Source organism: Girardinichthys multiradiatus, chromosome 23, assembly GCF_021462225.1.
Source record: "Girardinichthys multiradiatus isolate DD_20200921_A chromosome 23, DD_fGirMul_XY1, whole genome shotgun sequence".
NCBI lineage: Eukaryota > Metazoa > Chordata > Actinopteri > Cyprinodontiformes > Goodeidae > Girardinichthys > Girardinichthys multiradiatus.
In genome coordinates, this window is record NC_061815.1 from 35380285 (window position 1) to 35402594 (window position 22310).

General features: G+C 40.1%; 1 protein-coding gene across 2 annotated transcripts; it reads left to right on the forward strand.

Moving 5' to 3' along the window:
- The first annotated feature begins 3168 nt into the window (after window positions 1-3168).
- LOC124860728 (rab11 family-interacting protein 5) lies at window positions 3169-18355 on the forward strand. Of its 2 annotated transcripts, XM_047354260.1 has the most exons (6): window positions 3169-3901; window positions 6864-7393; window positions 11079-11670; window positions 12217-14637; window positions 16000-16132; window positions 17168-18355. In XM_047354260.1, exons 1-6 carry the CDS (start codon window positions 3522-3524, stop codon window positions 17426-17428), a joined length of 4317 nt encoding a protein of 1438 aa, XP_047210216.1. In that variant the 5' UTR covers window positions 3169-3521; the 3' UTR covers window positions 17429-18355. The 2 variants fall into 2 exon arrangements, with proteins under 2 accessions (XP_047210216.1, XP_047210217.1); XM_047354261.1 differs by lacking the exon at window positions 12217-14637 and having other exon boundaries at window positions 3189-3901.
- Window positions 18356-22310: the final 3955 nt, after the last annotated feature.

Here is a 22310-nt window from a genome sequence, read left to right on the forward strand (position 1 = left end):
CAAACAACGTCATGGAGAACAATGACTCACACCAATCAGGTCAGGGGTAAGTGGTGGAGAAATTTAATCAGAAAGAGAAGGAACCTCAAGGAGCATGGTAACTCTGGGGGAGCTGCAGAGATCCAACACTCAGGTGTAAAAATCTTTCAACAGAATTAGTCGTCCACTCCACAAATCTGGCATTTATTTTACTAAATGAAGATGGAAAGAGTTTGTACTGCAGGTGTTATATTCACAGCCTTTCTGAACCTTACTTCAAAAATGCTGAACTCTCCCTCTAGCCATCATTTATTTTTTCTCATTGCATTTTACTGATAGTTACCTCACATTACCTTCAACCAAGATTTTGTTGGTCATGGTGAGCATATGTCACCTATAACTGTTCTCAGTGAGGAGTTTTTACAAGAGTAATTGACCACCTTTGTATAGTGGAGAAGTATTGTTGCCTATTTTTTTCTATAACACAATCAAATCAATTTGGGAAAATCCCTCTGAAAGCAGGCCATGTCAGTGTTAGAGCCAGGATGAGACTACAGCTCCTCCATCTGGAAGGTTTCAGTAGGTGATTATGAAGTTTTTCAGTCTGAGCTGCAGAAATCCACCAGGTGGCCCTGCAGTTTCAAGAAAGCCAACTTTGTACAGGAGTAAGTTAGTTCATTCCTCATGCCTTCCTCTGTATGAACAGATGATGGCAGAAAAGACTGCATTCTCCACAGCAGACTTATTGGAAGGTCTGCAACATTTTGCTACAAACAGTGACCTAAGCTTTCTCAAGAAGTACAGTCTGCTCTATGTCTTTGTGGATACGGTTTTACTGTTGCGTGTCCAGTTCTGTCTCTTGTCCAGTGGCGTGCACAGACATTTTGGGGGGCAGGTGCTCAAGTGGAAAAAAAGGGCACCTTGTGCGGCACATGGAGCTGTCGGTTGCCTTTGTAGTGTGAGATTTATTACAGGCACAACATGAACATAATTTATATGTATTACTAAGCACCCCCAAAACAAACTGTCCTGTGGGTTGAAGGGAAATGACCACCTAGGAAAAAAAACTCAAAACAAGAATGCATTTGACAAAATTCTCAAGATTAATAAGGTAACAAAATGATCATAGACTGATTTAAAGTTAGATTATTGATTCACAACCTGAATGTCCTGAGTCAAATTTGAAACTTGTTATCCTTCATTTTTTTTTCTTTTTACACACTGAGCACAACGTGTTTGTCTTGACGATATCATTCTGTACTTTTATCACAAAATGTCTTCTGCACCAAATAACCTTATGTTGTAGCAAAGCAGGTTACACTGCCAAATTTACCAGGTAGGTCACACTAAATGAGTTATCTTCAGTAACCAGTGACCATTCTACAGCGTAAATCAACTATACTCAGAAAATGAGTTATAAAATCTTTATAGTCAAAATGAAACCAACATCAGAGAATATGATCATAAGAAGAATCATCTATACTTCTGCATGTAGCCAGTGTGATTTATGACAAAAAATATTCTTAGAGAATAAAAATTAATGACATTACAAGTCCTGAGAACTGATAAGATGTCTGCTATTTAGAAATTAAAAAACTCTGATCACATCATCATTTTTATACACACAGAAGTAGAAAATACAACTTAGCCTAGATGCCCCACATTTACTGAACTTTATTAAAGGTATTTTAGTAGTATATGAATTGTAATGTTAACCAGCTCATTTGGTTGTATTTGTAATACAAAAAAAAAAAAAAAACATGAGACAAACAGAAGTCATCATGGACCATTATAGCAAATGTAATACCGACATCTTTGAGATACATTTGAATTTATTTATTTCTTCTAATTTAATCTAAGAGTTAAATCGTAGACATCCTCCTGGCGCCTGGTGGCGGCCATAGAAGACATAGCGAGTAAAGGTGCCATTGATTGGCCTGTTCTGTTTAGATAAAATGGTGGCAGGTGAAGTTTTAACTTTTTCATCTGAAGTTTAGGAAGCAAGTATATTTGTTTTGTTTGTTTCCTGGATGGTTAGCCGGCCTGCCGGCAGGGCAGGGCTCTATCTGACGGCGGAGGGAAGGAGAGAAGAAGTAAGCTGGACCAGCGCACGTCCAACTCTCCGCTCTGCACGCAGCCCGTCTCCGCTGAGAGACACACGAGGCGGGGCACGTATGTTTGTGTATTATAGGCCTTTAAATTCAGAAATCTTACCTTGGGCCGCACACTGTACACTGTAAAAAAAAAAAAAAATGAATTTCAGGTGGGCACTTTTTTCTCCAAAGGATAAAAGGGGAGGTGCTCTAGCACCACCTAGCGTCTATCTGTGCACGTCCTTGCACTTGTCCAGGTGAACACAGGTATTTATTCTCCTCCATAATTGCTGTAGGTGTGAACTCCAAAAGGCTGAATGCTGAAAGTGTATAAGAGGGTGCTTCAACAAAGTATTAATTTAAGGGTTTGCAGGGTTGTTTTAACAAGGTACTGTGCCATTTTTTAAATATTTTGAACATTTCCTCTCAACAGATTTGTTCATTTTTGAATTACTCGTTTTTTACATAAACCTGAACTTATAACTGGTGTGTGTGTGTGTACTTCCGAGACACACTGTACATCCATCCATTGCCTATACCAACTTGTCCTTGTCAGGGTCAAAGGGGAGTTGGTGCCTATCACCAGTGGGGTACACCCTGGACTGGTCGCCAGTCCATTGCAGGGCAACACAGAGACACACACTAACACCTAATGCCAATTTAGGGTAACCAATTTACCTTACAGACATGTTTTTGGGCTGTGGGAGGAACCTGGAGTGCCTGGCGAAAACGCATTAAGATTGGAAACATGCAAAATCCTCCCTGAAACACCCCTGACCGGGATTCAAACCCAGGGCTTTCTTGTTGCAAGGCAACGACGCCACTTAACCTCATCGACTTCACTTTTCTTTGCTGAAAAGGATGATTAACAGTTGACAGGACTAAAATCTTCACATTCTAATAAAATGTTCACTATTTGGTTGCAAAAAAATGTATTTAATGAACATAACAGTTATAGTGCATTGCATATTAAATACCCACCACGCGTCGTTTTTGTAGTGCAGGCTGTGTGTACAGTTTGAAAGCTCAGGGCAGCTCTCCTGATTCTTGGTGGATCAGTGGCGGTTTTGGTTGGGTGTTTCTCTTTAACTCTGCGGCATCTCTCTCCTCTATGCGGGCCTGCTGTGGTGGAGGAGGGCGGGCCGTGGACACACAATGAGCAGATTTTGGACAGTCAACTCACTGATGATGCGACATGAACGGGAGCAGATGATTACTGCTACACTATAACGTGATTTGCATTGTTTGATTTTGCGTAGCAGGGAGAGGCTGAAACTGCAAACTGACGCTCATCGGAATTTTGGAGATTTTTCTTTCTGCAGAGATATTTTTTGCGCAACTCGGTAAAAAAAAAAAAAAAAAGGGGCGGGGGGTATGACCTCCCGATCAGCTGATCAGACACATCAGTGAGTGAAACTGCGTGTGTTGAGTGGGGGGCAACGGTACAAGATGATGTCCTTGATAGATCTGGACGACGATCAACGGTGGGTGCCCACTCACGTGAATGTCACCGTGCTCCGCGCCAGGGGACTGCGAACCAAGGGAAAGCACGGCAGCCGCTACCTCTACACCATCATTCAGGTGGGGAAGGAGAAGTACACCACCGGGCTGGTGGAGAAGGCGGAGGTGCCCGTGTGGAACGAAGAGTGCTGCTTCGAGCTGCTCCCCGGGATCCTGGAGGAGGGCGGACGGTTCGCCTACCCCCCGGGGAGCGGAGACCTGGTCCTCACAGTCATGCACCGGGTCCTCATCGGGCTGGACGTGTTTCTGGGTCAAACCATCATCCCCTTGGATCAGATATTTCACGACGGAGTGTGTCCCAGAGATGAGTAGGTTGCGTTTTAATTTCAGTTCAGTCCCCACACTTTCAGACAGTGTTTAATTTAGGCGAGGAGGACTATTTTTAGAAGAGTTTGTGATGATCAGTCATGTGCATCAGCTGAGCTAACCGGTTATCATCAGTGAGCGAGTTTAGGAGGGGAACCAGAACTGCTGTTCTGCAGAGCGGACAGGGATGCAAGCTGCAGAAGCAACAGAGTCTCATTAAGACCTGAACCTATGGACTGATGTAGCAGAGGTTCCCATAATGCACCGCAAATAAACAAGATGAGTTGCAGTTTTCTGTCGCACAAGTCTTCATCTTGGCCATGAAGTCCATCTTAATGGAAAAAGTACATTTCTAATCCACTCCACTGCTTCACATAAAAGGTTAATTAGTTTGCATGCTCAGATTAAGACACATTTATACTTTATGCTGCTGTTTTATAAATAGTCCAAGACTGTGACAGAAATATATAGTTAGCAGCTGGGAAAAGGTTTAAAACGCTAATTATGTAAGACCAAGGTGGTTTTAGAGAACATATATTCCAGTAAATGCCCCTTAAACCCTGAATGAAGTGAACATCAGCAAAATATTATTAAATAAAATTACATGTTTCAGCATAAACTGAACATGAGTTTACTGACAGTGAACAGAAGAAGCTGTGGATAAGGCCAGTACATTTGACAAAAGTATACCCCTTAGGCATTTTTTTCTTTACATTTTGTCACATTATAACCACAATCTTCCACATGTTTTATTGGGATTTTATGTGATATGCTAACACAAAATAGAGCATAATTGTGAAGTAGAAAATACATGATACAAACACTTTTACAAATATAAATCTGAAGAGTGTGGCATTATTTTGCATTCAGCCCCACTGAGTTGGTACTTTGTGAAAGCATTTGTAGCTGGAAGTCTTTTGGGGTATGTCTCAACCAGCTTCGCACATCTAGAGACTGAAATTCTCGCCTATTTTTCATGGCAACCTCAGTCAGATTTGATAAAGGGCATCTGTGAACATCAACATTTTCAAGTCTGGCCACAAATTCTCAATTTGATTTAGGTCTGGAATTTGACTGAGCCATTTTAATGGTTTAATATGCTTTGATCTAACCCATTTCATTTTGCCACTGGCTGTGTTAACGGCTGTTGTCCTAGAAGGTGAAGGCATGTGTAGCCTCTGATAGGTTTTCTTCCAGAACTTCTCCATGTTCAACTCTGATATGCTTTCCTATACCTGCTGAGGAAAACCATCCCCAGAGCTTGATGATGCCACCATCATGTGTGGATGGTGGTAATTTTGGTCTCCTGTGACCAGAACACCCTCTTCCCCGTTTGTTGTATATAAATGACTTGTGTTAAACCGCTAATGGCAGTTCTCACGGCTTTATTTAAACAATGCCTATCTTATTTTACTTGTCCATTAAGATCAGATTTGTAGAGTGTATAACTAACATTTGCGCTGTCCACATATTCTCCTTTCTGAGCTGTGGATCTCTGCAGTTCCTCCACAGTTACCATGAGTCCCTTGGCTTCTTCTCAGGTTGATGCTCTCCTTGGCCAGCCTGTTAGATTAGGTCGACAGCCATGTCTTGATATGTTTGCAGTTGTACCATAATCTTTCTGTTTATGTAGAAAGTATTGGCAATTGCTGTGTGAAATGTTAAAAGCTTGTGATGTTGTTTTTTGTCCTAACCTTGCGTAAAACTACTCCACAATTTCATCTCTTACCAGTCTGCTGTGTTGTTTGGTCTTCAGTAAGCTGGCTCTCCACTAATGTTCTGGCATGTGGTTCCCTGGGATTTTATTAAGGGGTGTCAGAGTAAAGGGGCTGAATACAAATTCACGACCCTTTTCATATTTTTATCAGTAAAAAAAAAATCTGATCATCTATAATTTTCCTTCCACTTTACACCTATTTATACACACTGAAGTCACTAAATATTACAGCAAATCATTTGAAATCTCAGTGGTTGTTCTGAATTGTAGCTAAAGAATAAAAAAGTTTCTGGAAAATCAATGTCGAACATTAGCCAACTGGCACGCAAAATGAGAGGCTGTGGATACGGTCAGTATCTTTTTATTGGAGTTGTGCTTTAGATTACTGGTTGTCAGGTCTTGAAAAGTGTTTTATATAAAATTATTTTATAATGGCTTTGCAGAGTATCAACCTCACCAGTTCAATCAAAACACCATTAGAGGTCGTTTCCCCTCCAAACCCATGTCTTCAGTCAGTGCATTTTTGGCTCACAAGTCAAGAAGGACAGTTAGGTGGATGCAAGTATTCACTTTTCTCGGTCAGGAAACCTTTTTCTTAAATTACAAGTCTTTTCTGCAATGGCTTCATTGTTTGAATTCAATAAACAAAAGCAATGTGTCACGTGTAGAAACAGGTGATAGAACACCATGAAAATTATTGCTTTCAACTGAAAGTCAAGGTAAATAAAAATCAATTTTTTGGTTATGATCAGCTTGAACTGTTAACTGTGAGTGATAGTGAATTAGCAGTGTTTTTAATACAACATGTGACTTAGTTATTCTGTTATGTGAAAGTAGCTGAATAGAGTGAAAAGACAACATCTGGCTTTCATTGAGTCTCCTCCTCCCTCTAGGCTCGTTGAATTCCTGCTGTTCGTTCTGGCTCCGTTACATTTTCTGGGGTCCACTCACAAGACTGAGAGGGTGGAACAGAGCAAAGACTGAATTCATTGGTTGACCCAGTTTGTCTGTTGATGTTTACTTTTTTTCTAGCTGAAATTGGTGTTGTTGGGTGGATTTTGAGAACTTTGAGTAGTGGTTTACAGTAGTACGGCTTTTAAAGGAATTTGCCAATGGTAGAACTTAAGCACACATCACTGAGCATCATTTATAGGTTTTGTAATAATTGGAAAGTTCTGCTGAGAGAAAATTTACATTTTATTGTAGATGTTCTTATTCATTTTTTTGTTGTTTCAAATTTTCTGTAGATGGTTCAAGCTGAACTCCAAGGTGGGAAGGAAAGAGAAGGAACGCGGTGAACTTCAGGTGACGGTCCAGTTCACCCGCAACAACATGACGGCTAGCATGTTCGACCTCACCATGAAGGACAAGCCCCGCTCTGCCTTCGGCAAGCTCAAGGATCGCGTCACGGGGAGGAAGAGGGGTGATGTGGAGTCTTCCTCAGCCATTTTGCCGGGCCGGTATGCCGCGTTGTCAGGGTCACTGGGGCAACCCTTTGGAGAAGAGGGAGGTGGTGTGGTGGAGTCACAAGAGGTGGATGTAACAGAGGAGAAGAGGAGCAAAATGAAAGATTTCTTCAAGGGAAGGTTGCGAAAGTCATCTGACACCAGGTCCTGCTCATCTCTGGCCTCAGAGAGCAGCATGTCTTCCATGGCCAGTGATAACCTCGGCCCTCCACTCAGTTTGGATCTGCTCTCAGACCCTCCCAGCTCCCCCATTTACACAAGCAAAGTGAGAGTCGATGCCCATTACGGAGAAACAGATTTAGCAAAAAAAGGTAGGCTGTGAAATTATTTGCTGAATTGTTCATAAAATTTAACAATGTTTCCTTGTTTGGTAATACTAGATGTTGGCCACTTCTCAAAAATAAGTTAATCTTAAATATAGTTGTTGGAAATTAGAAGTGTTTTTTTCAGCTGAAAACAAAAACAAAGCCACCAAATTATACAATAAATTAAATTTAAAAATAACTCTTTAGATCTTCTTCTTTGTGTGGTAGCTATATGGATAATGATATATACTGCTACAGAATCTGATTAAAGGCATTTCTTTATCAATAGCTGAGTGTGATGGGGTTTTTGTCAGGGTACAGACCAGTCTTCTGCTACAACTGAATCTACTGAGTAGTTCAGCTGGTTTCATTAGAAGTCTTTGAAACTATATAGTTGAATAAGTATTAGTAAATACCTATTCAACCTACGTATACCAATACCTACGTATTTTAAGTAAAAAAAAAAATCAAATGTAAATACATTTCTTTTACTCCTTGTCCTATGAGATAAGGCCTCAGTCTCTGCTTGTTGGTTTGAATGTTCTCCATTCAGGTCCACTGGTTGCTACTTGGAATTCAACAGTGCCCCCGTGTTTGAAAAGTAAATACATTTCTAAGTAGTTGCTTGTGGAAACATCTGTTATTTTGGACTATTTATCGTGATTCCATGCTTAAGGCAAAGAAACTAAATCCAACAGGTGTCCACCTGTGTTAGAAGTACACAGCTGTAGCCTGATTAGCTTGCTAATCAATCAGTTATACAAAAAATCAGTCTGAAGGATGAAGTCTTGACCTTTGCACCGAGCAATCTTTGTTACAGATAGCCATTAGAAAATGTATTTTATTTTTCTAAAGTGAATTATTTAGGCTTTAGAAACTTGCTTACGTAGCAGAAATGTCAACAATCATTTTAGACATAATAAGACTGGCAATAATAATAAGGCAAACAAGATGTGAGTCTATGGGAATTTATTACAATTCTCCCAGAAACACATTTGTGAGGACAGACACTGATGTGGGATGAGAAAACTTGGCTCACAGTCTCTGCTCTAATTCATCCCATGTGTGTTTTATCGGGTTGGGATCAGGACTCTGTGCACGCCAGTCAGGTTCCTCTGCACCAAACTTGCTCATTCATGTCTTTATGGGCCTTGCTTTGTGCACTGCTGCACAGTCATATTAGAACAGAAAGGGGCCATCCCACAAAGTTGGGAGAGTGAAAATGTCTTGGCATGCTTAAACATTAAGAGTTACTATTATTGGAACTGAGGAGCCGAGCCCAACTCCTGAAACACACCGTGATCCCCTTTGCAGCAATTTTTGCATTTGACAGACTGCAGCCAGGCAAGGGGCGTTCTCCAAGCTACCAAATTCAGACTAGCCCATCAGATTGCTAGACAGAAAGGCATGATTCATCACTCCAGAGAAGACGTTTCTAGTGCTACAGTATTGTGCATTACATTGCTGCATGCCATGCTTTGCATTGCACTTAGCGATGTAAGACTTGGGTGCAGCTGCTCGGCCTCGGAAACCCATTACATACAGGTCCTTCTCAAAATATTAGCATATTGTGATAAAGTTCATTATTTTCCATAATGTCATGATGAAAATTTAACATTCATATATTTTAGATTCATTGCACACTAACTGAAATATTTCAGGTCTTTTATTGTCTTAATACGGAGGATTTTGGCATACAGCTCATGAAAACCCAAAATTCCTATCTCACAAAATTAGCATATCATTAAAAGGGTCTCTAAACGAGCTATGAACCTAATCATCTGAATCAACGAGTTAACTCTAAACACCTGCAAAAGATTCCTGAGGCCTTTAAAACTCCCAGCCTGGTTCATCACTCAAAACCCCAATCATGGGTAAGACTGTCGACCTGACTGCTGTCCAGAAGGCCACTATTGACACCCTCAAGCAAGAGGGTAAGACACAGAAAGAAATTTCTGAATAAATAGGCTGTTCCCAGAGTGCTGTATCAAGGCACCTCAGTGGGAAGTCTGTGGGAAGGAAAAAGTGTGGCAGAAAACGCTGCACAACGATAAGAGGTGACCGGACCCTGAGGAAGATTGTGGAGAAGGGCCGATTCCAGACCTTGGGGGACCTGCGGAAGCAGTGGACTGAGTCTGGAGTAGAAACATCCAGAGCCACCGTGCACAGGTGTGTGCAGGAAATGGGCTACAGGTGCCGCATTCCCCAGACCTGGGCTACAGAGAAGCAGCACTGGACTGTTGCTCAGTGGTCCAAAGTACTTTTTTCGAATGAAAGCTAATTCTGCATGTCATTCGGAAATCAAGGTGCCAGAGTCTGGAGGAAGACTGGGGAGAAGGAAATGCCAAAATGCCAGAAGTCCAGTGCCAAGTACCCACAGTCAGTGATGGTCTGGGGTGCCGTGTCAGCTGCTGGTGTTGGTCCACTGTGTTTTATCAAGGGCAGGGTCAATGCAGCTAGCTATCAGGAGATTTTGGAGCACTTTATGCTTCCATCTGCTGAAAAGCTTTATGGAGATGAAGATTTAATTTTTCAGCACGACCTGGCACCTGCTCACAGTGTCAAAACCACTGGTAAATGGTTTACTGACCATGGTATCACTGTGCTCAATTGGCCTGCCAACTCTCCTGACCTGAACCCCATAGAGAATCTGTGGGATATTGTGAAGAGAACGTTGAGAGACTCAAGACCCAACACTCTGGATGAGCTAAAGGCCGCTATCGAAACATCCTGGGCCTCCATAAGACCTCAGCAGTGCCACAGGCTGATTGCCTCCATGCCACGCCGCATTGAAGCAGTCATTTCTGCAAAAGGATTCCCGACCAAGTATTGAGTGCATAACTGTACATGATTATTTGAAGGTTGACGTTTTTTGTATTAAAAACACTTTTCTTTTATTGGTCGGATGAAATATGCTAATTTTGTGAGATAGGAATTTTGGGTTTTCATGAGCTGTATGCCAAAATCATCTGTATTAAGACAATAAAAGACCTGAAATATTTCAGTTAGTGTGCAATGAATCTAAAATATATGAATGTTAAATTTTCATCATTACATTATGGAAAATAATGAACTTTATCACAATATGCTAATATTTTGAGAAGGACCTGTAAAGCCCTCTGTGTACTGTTCTCAGGCAAAGATAGAAAGTTGCACGAAATTCTAAGGTCTGGGGCTATTGACTACAGAATGTTGGCAACTTCTGTTCACAGTGTGCTTCAGTATCTGCTGAGCCCACATTTAACTGTGGAATATTTAGTAGCAAGGAGATTTCACGACTGGACTTATTGCATGTATGTATGGCATCTATTCATGGTAGCTCACTGGAATTCACTGAGCTCTTCAGAGTGACCCATTCTTTCACAAATGTGTGTAGAAGCAATCTTGATGACTGGATTAGCTTTGAAACACCATAATCTAATCATTTGAAGGGATGACCCAATAGTTTTGGCAATACACGTAAACTAAACCTAAAAATAAAACCTAAAAAAAAAAAAAGGAGTCTGGCAAGGACATCTTAAGTGACCAGGAAAAGCAGTTGAAGTAGATTAAAGGTCAAATCTATACAAATTTGCTCTTAGCAGAAAGCAGAGCAGCTTGTAAACTCTAACCAGTTAATCCCTCTAACCAGTACACCTTAAAAACAATTAATATTTGATCTTAAAATAGACTTCTTATTTCTTTTTGACAGTGCTCACCAGTCAGCATACCACCAAGATTCTTACGCACAAGCGTGCCTTCAGTGATGAAGCCAGGAGGATCACCACAGCCCTCCCTCGAACAAATGTTGCAGTGGAGTCTCTCAAGGGTCAGACCATGAGTCAGTCCAAGTCGTCTCTTTGTATAAATGGAAGCCATGTCTATGATTCAGAGCCGTCGACTCCAAAAATCTCTGGAGCGCTTCCGTCCAAACTGGTTCTGTTGGAGAAATGCTCACCACTGTCTCGGTCTCTGCAGAATCTAACAAAAAGAGGAGAGGACAAAAGTTCCTTTGCAGACGGACGACGCTGGTCCTTCGATAAGCTGAAGAAGGAGGAAAAGGAGGAAGAGAAAGACGCTTCAGCTCAAGAAGCTCAGACTGGAGACAGCCTTGTTCAAGCAGCAATGCCAATCGTATCTTCAGCAGGTTGTTCACCTGAAAAAGGAAGGAAACTGAGAAAGACGTTCTCTGCAGGGAGGAGTGATTCTCTGCCTGCTAAGTCAGACCTAAACCAGGCTATTGCTTCATCAGAGGGAAGGCTCAGAGGCTGGTTTGGCTCTGGGGACTCCCAGAACAAGCCAAGGTGAGTCAGGATCCTTCATGTTTTTGTCACAGTTACAAACAAATTTAGTTTCGATTGGAGCATATTGAGTAATCAAATGGGTGTCAGAGTGAAGTGTTTGTTCTGCTATGTGCTCATGTGAAAACAGAATTACTTATTTCTGGCCGTTTTAGAACCGTGCGGGATCATCATCACTATTCGTATTTTCCATACTTGGCATATCAACACTGCCATATTTTTTATCCATGTGTTTTTCACTCCAAGCTGCATCACGTGCACATGGTTACTCCCCCAACACTCACCAACACAGTATCTGAAAGTCTAGCTGGAGCTTGAATTGCTACTGTACATCACTTATTTCTTTCTTTGCTTTATTATTTTGCAAATGGGCTTTGCTTTTTTTTATTTATGTTTTCACGATTCTGCTTTTATGTTCTGGTGTCTTCAAGCTGACAGTTTATCCTATATAATAAGCTAGTATTCTGTTTTTGTAAAATGATTTTCCCCATCTGGTAACCTGGCACGTCATTAACCATTAGGAATATTGTGCCCTATTTTCCTCCACAGGCTGGAAGTTTCTCCTAAAGTAGAAAGCAGCTCAGATGTACCCCCTTCCCACTCTTCTTGCTCCCCAATTCTGCCTCCTTGGTCCTCTCCCTCTGCTTCTCCCTCTGATCATGTTTCACCTGACAATCACAGTCACATCAACCTCTTCACCCCTTCCTCTTCTCCTTCCTCAACCCCCCTCTCCCCTTCAAACCCTTTCCTGCCATGTATGCAGCGCAACCCCTTTTTTGAGGAGCTCATAACAGAAGAATTAGAGAAGTTGCCTTCTGTTGCTCCCTTCTCCTCTTCTGGCTCACCCCCCTTTCATTACACCACTCTGCTAGCAGACACTGATCCTGAGGTTGGCGGCAAAAATAGGGTTTCCATAAAACGGGAGCGCCCCCGGCCAGTTGCAAAGCAGATATCACTACCTGCATTACTGCCCAAAAGAACCACACCTAACTCCCCCATTCACTCCAACCCTTGCTTCACATCAAAATGGGAGGAATCTTTTGATGCTTTTGCCTGTAGTAGGCTCAACTCCCCTAAAGATAGACTTCCTCCAGAACAGCCCAGAACCAGTCCAACCTTATCTTGTAAACATAGCTTTTCTCCAGTGGATAACATTTGCTGTAACTATGCACAAGAACCGCAAAGATGCGATGACGAGCCTCCACCTTTACCTCCAAGGAGATTTATAAGGACTTCTGTTAATGAAATCTTCTCAGATGGCTGGTTGCACAGAGGCCAGGAGCTAGCGGTCCATAAAGAAGCCTATCTCCTCTCTCAGACTGGTGTGGCATCTTTGCAACGTGGCAGGGAGGGTGAGAAAAGAGAGAACCCTTCTCCCAACCCAAGTTCAAGCAGCGGAACATCAGAGTCTCTAGGCGTCCACACCCAGCCATATGCAAACAACTCCTCACTTGGACTCATGTCAGAAGAGAACCCCAAAAGGTTCAAGTATGAACCTCTGGAAGATGAAGCTGACTGTTGGGGTGGGACATTGTTTGAGCAAGACTTGTATGGACGTGCATGCAGGGGAAATTATGGACTAAATAGTCCTTTATCAATGAATGCTAAGGAAAATGCAGGAAATAAGACCCCATTCAAGGACTCCGGGTCTAAAGGGCTTCTTGATAGTGACCATTTCAGCATTATGTCCATTGTTCCCCCCAATGTACCAAATATATCTTATACTCCGGCTGAGGAAACAGAAGAATCTAGCCCATGCGAATCCACTTGCCTTAACAACAACATATCTTTCTCACTAACATTAGAAGATCTTAACATGAATTTGAACAATTCAGACTTTAGTTTTATTGACTCAGATGGATCTACTCATTCAGAAGTAGCCGATAATTTTAAAAACAATCCAGGGGAGAACTTTCTGCCACAAGATTCACAGTTAGAAATTTACCACAGGGAGACCACACCTGGTGACATATTCAAATTGAAGGACACCTACATACCCACTCTAAACTCTTCTTTTGAAATACCTGCATTTTCTAAAAAACTTTGCAAAGTACCACCAGTTTGCCAAGACAACGGCCAAGACTGTCCATGCGAATTAACTAATGTAGCATTGTGTGGTCCCTGTGGGTCAAAGAGCCAAGGGGTTGTTGCTTTAGTACAAACAAATCCCACATCTAACTCATCAAATGTTGAAACTGGACAAGGAGGTGAGCAAATAATGTGTAATGATGACTTTGAAAAGACAAAGAAAGACTGTGATGATAATGGCAACCTAGAAGACAATCTAAAAAGACCTAAGCAGACAGAATCATTTTCAGGAGTTGTAAGTGCACGAATCAGACCAAAGGTAGCATCCAGACAGAACAGCAGTGACAGCCCAAGCAACCAGAGCATGTATGGAGACAGAGAGTTTGTGCAGTTTCTATCCCTTGTCCAGAACATTTCAGAGGTCAGTGAAGGACCGTTGACTTATCAGCCAACTAAATCAATGCTGTCTTCCTTACAAGTTTTAGAACAGCCAGATAAGCCTAAATTAACCTCTATCAATGACCAAACACACCAATTTGCGTCCAACACAATATACCAAAAATGTTCACTCGACACCACAGTATCATGTGCGACAGAAAACGCCTCAACAAATAGCTTTGAAGATCTCCATGCAAAAGTTGCACCAAACTGCAGAACCCCTTCCAAAACAAAGATTGGGAAATCTTTGCCAGAACATAAGTCCTGTTCTCCCTCCACCCCTTTTACACTCCCCCTGTTAGCTGACTCCCTGGTCCGTTGCCCCCTCATACAAACCTCAAGCACAGGGTCGGTTGCTAAAGTCAGCACTTTGCTGGCTATGTCCACCGACAACCCCTCGCTGTCTACCACCTTCACCACTGACCAGCCCCTGACTGATGCACGGCACTCACTTTTACCTGAGGAGACACAGCCTGCTGGCAGCCTGCCCCATCAGGAGAGCAGGTGAGACTCCTCACACTAGGACATTGCCTTTTTTCTAAGATTTAGGCAACAAAACATGAAAATGGGATGGTTTTTTTTTTTTTTTGCTGTTATTGTTTTTTTTTCTTATGCTGTGTATTTTCTTTGATTTCTGTCACATTCATATATTTATATTTTTTCCTTTACATCCAATTTGATTGGATGCTAGCAGCTGCATTGCTTCTGGTTTTGTTATGTGTTTATGTAATTCATCTCATCTTTGGTTTCTTGTTGGCTAATGGGATTTTGTTGCTTCCTTAAACATTGCACTGCATTAAGTTTGTGATTTATGCTAGATAATTATGGGAACAAATGGGTTTCCCTAAAAGAGTAATGACACCATAGTAGAACCATTGCCATTGCAGATTCAAGTCTTCGCTATGTACAAAAGAAATACATGGACACTGATATATAAAAATAAATAAAGGTGGGACAATTAGGAGTACTGTTTGGACTGCTAAGATTCAAAGGCGTCAAACTTTGGCACTAAAAGTAGAACTAAAAAAAAACACTTTATTATGTTTCCATTTTTACTCTTTGGTATCCTCCCTTAGCTATTAGCACTGTTAGCACAGCTGGCATTACTAAAACAGCAATTTTTCCTAGAGAATGTAGATCCTGACATTCCTAAGAGGTTGCCAACATTACCAAATCCAGCATGTTTCATGACAACCCGACGTTAAAACCTCAAAAAATTAAAACAAATTGTAATTCATTCAACCTTCCTGTTGTCTGCTGAAAGTCTCACTCTTTATCAGCCTTTATCAGAGTAAAGAGCAAACCTGTCTTGTTAAACACAGTATCCTTTTAAAGAGTATACTACATCTCTGTGCTTCTTGTGATATTATTTGTAAGCACTCTACTAATATTAAAAGAACTTTGGTCTTTTCCTCAGTAAATGCACTGAACACTGAAAAGTGTACTTGTCAGTGCAGCCTGATCGCGCAAGTTATGTTCTTGCTCTGATCTGAGAATCATTCGATTTTTGAGTTTCTAACTGGTTTGCCAGCGGTAAGGGCCAAACAAGCTAAAAATTTAGGGATTCTGGTCAACTGCCGACTTCTCTATGTATGTCTATATTTAACTCCAAGATTTAGTTTTCTATAGAATCTACTCATTGTTGTTGACTAAAATGTATGAAGTGTATATTATTTTTCCCTATTTTTGACCACTATTCTGTCATAGTCAGGTGTTTTATTTGGGTTTTTTACATTCTGCTTTTACTAGTTGTGTACTCATTAAAACATTCACTGTCAACTGTGTCCTGCAGTATGAGGTATACATTATTGTAAACTTGCAGTATGTTAGTGTTGGAGTGCTGGTCCCAACCTCCTTACTTTTCAGATCTCATCCAGTGAAACCATTAACATCCAGTCAGCCTGAGAAGAAGGAGGGTCGCTCAGTTCTTGAGAAGCTCAAATCTACCATAAACCCAGGGCGTTCCACCCATCAGGCCATACCTGAACCTGAAAAGAAGGTACTGAAAAAAGAGGATGAGTATCAGTGGCCCAATAACAGAGCCCTGAGGGATTCCATTTGTGATCTTTGTTTGCTCAGATTTATAACTAATAAATAACACAAAGTAGTGTTGTTCTGTCAAATACAATCTGGACCAGTTTGGCACAGTACCAGACAATCCCACTCACTTTTCCAATGTGTCAGTCAAGATGTTATGATCAGCGGTGTGAAATGCAGCCCTAACATCCAGAAAAATCAAGACAGAAGTTTCTGATGTACTGCTAATAAGACTTTTACCAATGCAGTCTCGTGCTGTGTATGGTCAAAAACCCGACTGACAAGCAGTATTTTTTCATCATAAAGGAGTACATTAATTTATAAAATGTTTTGTAATTATATTTGTCTAAAATGTTAGGTTATTTTAAATGTTAACATTTTACTGAAACAAGAAAAAAAGAAACACCTTTTTATTTCAGTTCAAAACTACTGCATTTTAAAATGTAATGAAATAAAACCCATAGGTCACCAAGTTAGGTTAATAAAACCACAGGTTTTTTAAAAATGAAATAATACACAGAAATGTGGAATGAGCAGGTCAAAAACACTCTTATGGTTACCATAGGAATATGATTTTTAAGTAGCTGCTTGCTGCCGTTTATCATATTATAATTGACATAAAATAAATAACAATTGTTAATTTGTGGCCACTTACCTAAAGGTGTGTAATAACAGAAAACATCAAAATGACTTTTAGTTTTGGCCATCAATCTGGATGAGTTTAAGGGACATCTTCAAGCTGTTCAGAGTAGATAAATAAACAATGAGAAAGATTATTTAAAGGATCTTTTAAGACAGCTTGCACGGAGACATGTGGAGCCTGAGCTCAGACCAAATAATGCTTAAATAAAATACAGTGTACAAAAAACCTGAGAGCTTTATCTTGGACTCTGCAGATTTTTTTTGATATTGTGGGTTAGAGAATTTGAAAAAGAATGGGATATATATGTTTCATTCAGAAGGGTAAACGAATAAAATCCAATTTCTCCATCTGCAGGATGTAACTGCAGACAGAGTGGCTCAGTATCAGCTCCTGACCAACATGGAACTCATCTCCCTGCTGCTGCAGCAGGAGATGGACATGGAGACGCAGAAGGCAGCCTCCGAGCAGCAGGGGGCGCAGCTGCAGAAGTGTGAGTCAGAGCTGAAGAAAGTCAAGGCGCAGGTTAGAGACTTGGAGGACTACATTGATAATCTATTACTGCGGATCATGGAGCAGACGCCCACGTTGCTCCAAGTACGCTCAAGGCACAAGTAATGACGAAGCCGGTGTTTGAAATGAGTACAGTATCAAAGATTCTTGTTAATTCATATAGGAGGTATTATTCTGGAGTTTAAGTTAAAGAAAAGCTCCATGGGTTTGGTCTCACAATCATCCAGGTCTTCTCACTGCTAATACTACTGCCTTGTAGATGTAGACGTAATATCACCTTGCATGCATGCTGGTTACGGTCTCAAATTGGCACACATAGAAAGCTGAAAACATGCTATGAGCAGAAGCTTACATGAAAGCAGACACAAATGATTATTTCACACAGCTCTCTGTAATAGAATACCTTAAAGTAGTCAGATATTGCCAGTTTAGCTTTAAAAAATGGCAGCTTTTGCATGCGCTTAAAATAAATGCAGGTTAAAGAAATCCATTTTGGAAGTGGTCTAAATGAGCTCTTGTAGGATTTACAATTAGACTCAAATTGTCTTTAAAGTAAAAAGTTTGATTTTTGGCAAAAATCTGGTTTTGATAATATTCAGATTATTTTATGGAATTAAGGGTGTGTTAAAGGGTTAACTTTAGTTGGTTTCTTGTCAAAAGAATTTTAAAACAACAAAAAGAAGAACTCACAAACATCAAAGAAACATTTAGTACTACTAAAGGCTGTGGAGGACAAAGTTTTTTCCTTTTTATGAGTTAGATTTTTTTTATTTGTTAAAGTTTTATTAAAAACTTGTTTTTCAAATTTGAACTGAAGCAGTGATGATTAAGTTTTGTTGCATTATGTACTTGTACAGAAACAGTCATATTGTACTGTAAAAAAAACTATGACTCATTAATAAAAGTATTGTAAGTTACCTTACTTTTTTCATGATACTGTATTCTAATACCAATCTCAAGTACCACTGTAGCTAGCTGCTATGCTTTATATGACCGCAAAACTGTAGTAAAATAAAGTGCACATGAACAGAAGTTTGATTTTTTACACTGATCATTACCCATATACACTGTCTCATCATGCACAGCAATGCTATATTAATTTGGTATTTTTAATGATGCGTTTGAACCCTTCTTTTTCCAGGGTGGAGTGGTTATTCAACACACAACTTCAGCGATTTCTTTTTTAAACAAGAGTTAGGTGCACAAGTTTGAATTTATTGTACATTTTCTTTCATCTGTAAGGGTCTAAATTGTGTATACAGACTCACATATATACTTAAGCCCCATACCTATAGTGTCTTTTAACAGGTGGCAGGAAATACTTTTTACAAGCACATAATCCAGTCAGAGGTCTTCGGTCTGCTGATCAACATTTTCTGGAAGCCCCCAGGTCAAAATCCAATTAGTGGAGTGACCGTTCGTTTAATTTATCTTTGTTTAAAGCTGATTTATAAACGTATCTGTTTAGAACTGCTGTTTTTTTTTTTTTTTTGTCTCTATTCTTGTTTGTGCATTCATTCTTTCATTAATGGAAAACACTTTGGCTCAGTAGTGATTGTTGTAAAGTGCTATACAAATATAATTTGATTGATTGATTGAAGCACACAATTTTCTATAGCCATCAAAAACTGGTATATTTCTGGCTGCTTTTTTTAAATTTTATATATATCTTTGCTTGACAGAATTGATTAAATTAAGTTCATTAAATTCTTTTGCTTCCTGTCATGGGTCTGGCCTTTAAGCATAACCTGCAAATGTACAACAGGTTTGAAATCAAGACCATTCCTGAAGCTTAATGTTAACCTACTTTATCCAATCCAGAACCAGTTTTGATGTGTTGTTTGTATCATTGTTCTGTTCGAACACCTGTGTCCAATGTTTTAACCATCTAGCTTTTGCATGATGTGAAGTAAAAACTTGAAATGCAGCTGTACTACTGGTAGGAAAACAGATCCTTTGCATGATCCTATCACCACCATGCTTGACAGTACCACAATGTTCTTGGTTTTGATAGCCTTAGATTGGCCCCCCAAAATATACAACTTGTCATTAATGTTCTTGTTCGTTTTTTAACATTGCTTCTTTCTTTCTTGGTCAGTAACCTAGGTCCAGTTTGATATAAAACTTGTGGACAGTATCGCAGGTGTTCTAGTAATTTCCAGTTTCTGATCAGTTTGAAACTTGTTTATTCCAAATATGTTTTTGAACATTATAACTAAATCCTTTTATCTTATGGTGACATTTTGGGTCAAACAGTTCACCCTTGGACACAGTTCTAAAGGTCAATGATCCAAAAGCAAATTTGGAAGTTTTTCCTTAATGGCCTTTCCAAATTCCTGACCTTAACTCTATTAGAAACTTATGAACTATGATTAAAAGCAGTTTCTTTGCCAGAAACCAAACCACTTCTATTGAGATCTACCATTTCTGATAAGAATGTGTCAAATATCACTTGAAAATTATGCCAGGTCCTCTCTCATTGTTACCGAAAGTGTGTGGTTTCTTTTCTGATTGCTAAAGGGAAACTTAACTGAAGATAGGTGGGGCTAGATGTACATATTTGAGTCTGAATCTAAAAATTAGAACCTGTGTAGATTAGAGAAAATTCACTTTTAATTAAAATGTATGCTTCTATATCTTTTTAAAATTAATATAATATAATTGTTTAGCATTAATATGACATTACTGGCGATGAGCGTATAAACCTCTGACTAGCAATGTATCCTGCAGATACCACTGTTTGGATGTACACTATGAAGACTGAAGCAGACATGATCAGTTTTGTCCACTAGGGGACGCCCCTGCCTGCAGTTGTAATCATTAACCTCCTCAATAGGCATCTCTACTTTAAGATTTTTATTTTATTTTATCTATAATGGCCCTCTCGGTCATAACTCTGCACCCTGGTTGATATTTGATTAAAAAATTAATTTGATTGCAGAGACCGTGTGTAGCACTTCCATCACAGGTTACATAATCTGAAAGTAGTCCTGCAAGGGCTTTTAAAATTTTGCTCCTATCAGTTTTACGGTTTTGAGCAGACAGACAAAGAATGATTTAATTTCTTTACCTGTTTGTCATAAAAGTATCAGACAGATGTTGATGAAGGACATGTGGACCTTTGTGTACTTTAATTGAAAGTATATTTACACATCTGCTGATACTCTACTGCAACCAGGATTGAATGTTCTTCACTGGGTCAACAGAAGGTCACTGAGAGACACTGAAATTAGCCATTTGAATTTGAGCACTTTTAGTTTTTTTTATTACAGCAGACCGTTACACAGAAATGGTTTTACATTTAAATTTGAACCTTAAATTTAGGTTAATGTGAGCATGCTCATTTTTTTCTGTTAATATTTTAAAACATCACAATTTGACTTTTCATAAACATGGCATAATAATAATGTACATAAATACACTGAATAAAATTTTGATATTAAACATACATCCTGATGAGACAGTTTTTCTTCCATTTAACCTGTAAAAGCTTTTAGGCACATGTAAAACTATGTGGTGGTGATGTAGTGTTTCCAATCCCAATTGAATCAAATCTAGGGTCCATCCATAAGACATCACTACCCCCTTGTCTGTGTGGACTAATCTTCTCACTGTCTTAAAAACTCTCGTTTAAGTTAAATGATCAGTCTAAATCTCAGAGGTTGTTCTTGGAGTCTGCTGTAGCCACTCCCCGAATTTAGGGTGACAGCTCCAAGAGCACCAATGACCACGGGAACCATTCAGGTCTTGACTGAGTGGTGCCGATATATACCAAGGGCTCCTGAGCAGTGTGATATTGTTTTATAGACTAATCCTATTTTAAATATCTTCTCAACTTGATTGCAGACTTATTTACTGAGTTGTTTGGTCTTCATAATGCTTTTTTTTATACAGGTCCTTATCAAAATATTAGCATATTGTGATAAAGTTAATTATTTTCCATAATGTCATGATGAAAATTTAACATTCATATATTTTAGATTCATTGCACACTAACAGAAATATTTCAGGTCTTTTATTGTCTTAATATGGATGATTTTGGCATACAGCTCATGAAAACCCAAAATTCATATCTCACAAAATTAGCATATCATTAAAAGAGTCTCTAAACGAGCTATGAACCTAATCATCTGAATCAACGAGTTAACTCTAAACACCTGCAAAAGATTCCTGAGGCCTTTAAAACTCCCAGCCTGGTTCATAACTCAAAACCCCAATCATGGGTAAGACTGCTGACCTGACTGCTGTCCAGAAGGCCACTATTGACACCCTCAAGCAAGAGGGTAAGACACAGAAAGAAATTTCTGAACGAATAGGCTGTTCCCAGAGTGCTGTATCAAGGCACCTCTGTGGGAAGGAAAAAGTGTGGCAGAAAACGCTGCACAATGAGAAGAAGTGACCGGACCCTGAGGAAGATTGTGGAGAAGGACCGATTTCAGACCTTGGGGACCTGCGGAAGCAGTGGACTAAGTCTGGAGTAGAAACATCCAGAGCCACCGTGCACAGGCGTGTGCAGGAAATGGGCTACAGGTGCCGCATTCCCCAGGTCAAGCCACTTTTGAACCATAAACAGCGGCAGAAGCGTCTGACCTGGGCTACAGAGAAGCAGCACTGGACTGTTGCTCAGTGGTCCAAAGTACTTTTTTCGGATGAAAGCAAATTCTGCATGTCATTCGGAAATCAAGGTGCCAGAGTCTGGAGGAAGACTGGGGAGAAGGAAATGCCAAAATGCCAGAAGTCCAGTGTCAAGTACCCACAGTCAGGGATGGTCTGGGGTGCCGTGTCAGCTGCTGGTGTTGGTCCACTGTGTTTTATCAAGGGCAGGGTCAATGCAGCTAGCTATCAGGAGATTTTGGAGCACTTCATGCTTCCATCTGCTGAAAAGCTTTATGGAGATGAAGATTTCATTTTTCAGCACGACCTGGCACCTGCTCACAGTGCCAAAACCACTGGTAAATGGTTTACTGACCATAGTATCACTGTGCTC

Bases quoted from the DNA above. Each gene is read 5' to 3' on its own strand.
- LOC124860728 (XM_047354260.1), top strand. From the start codon at position 3,522: ATGATGTCCTTGATAGATCTGGACGACGATCAACGGTGGGTGCCCACT. The intron at 7,394-11,078 runs GTAGGCTGTGAA...TCTTTTTGACAG, and splicing joins AACAGATTTAGCAAAAAAAG to TGCTCACCAGTCAGCATACC. The intron at 14,638-15,999 runs GTGAGACTCCTC...CTTACTTTTCAG, and splicing joins CTGCCCCATCAGGAGAGCAG to ATCTCATCCAGTGAAACCAT.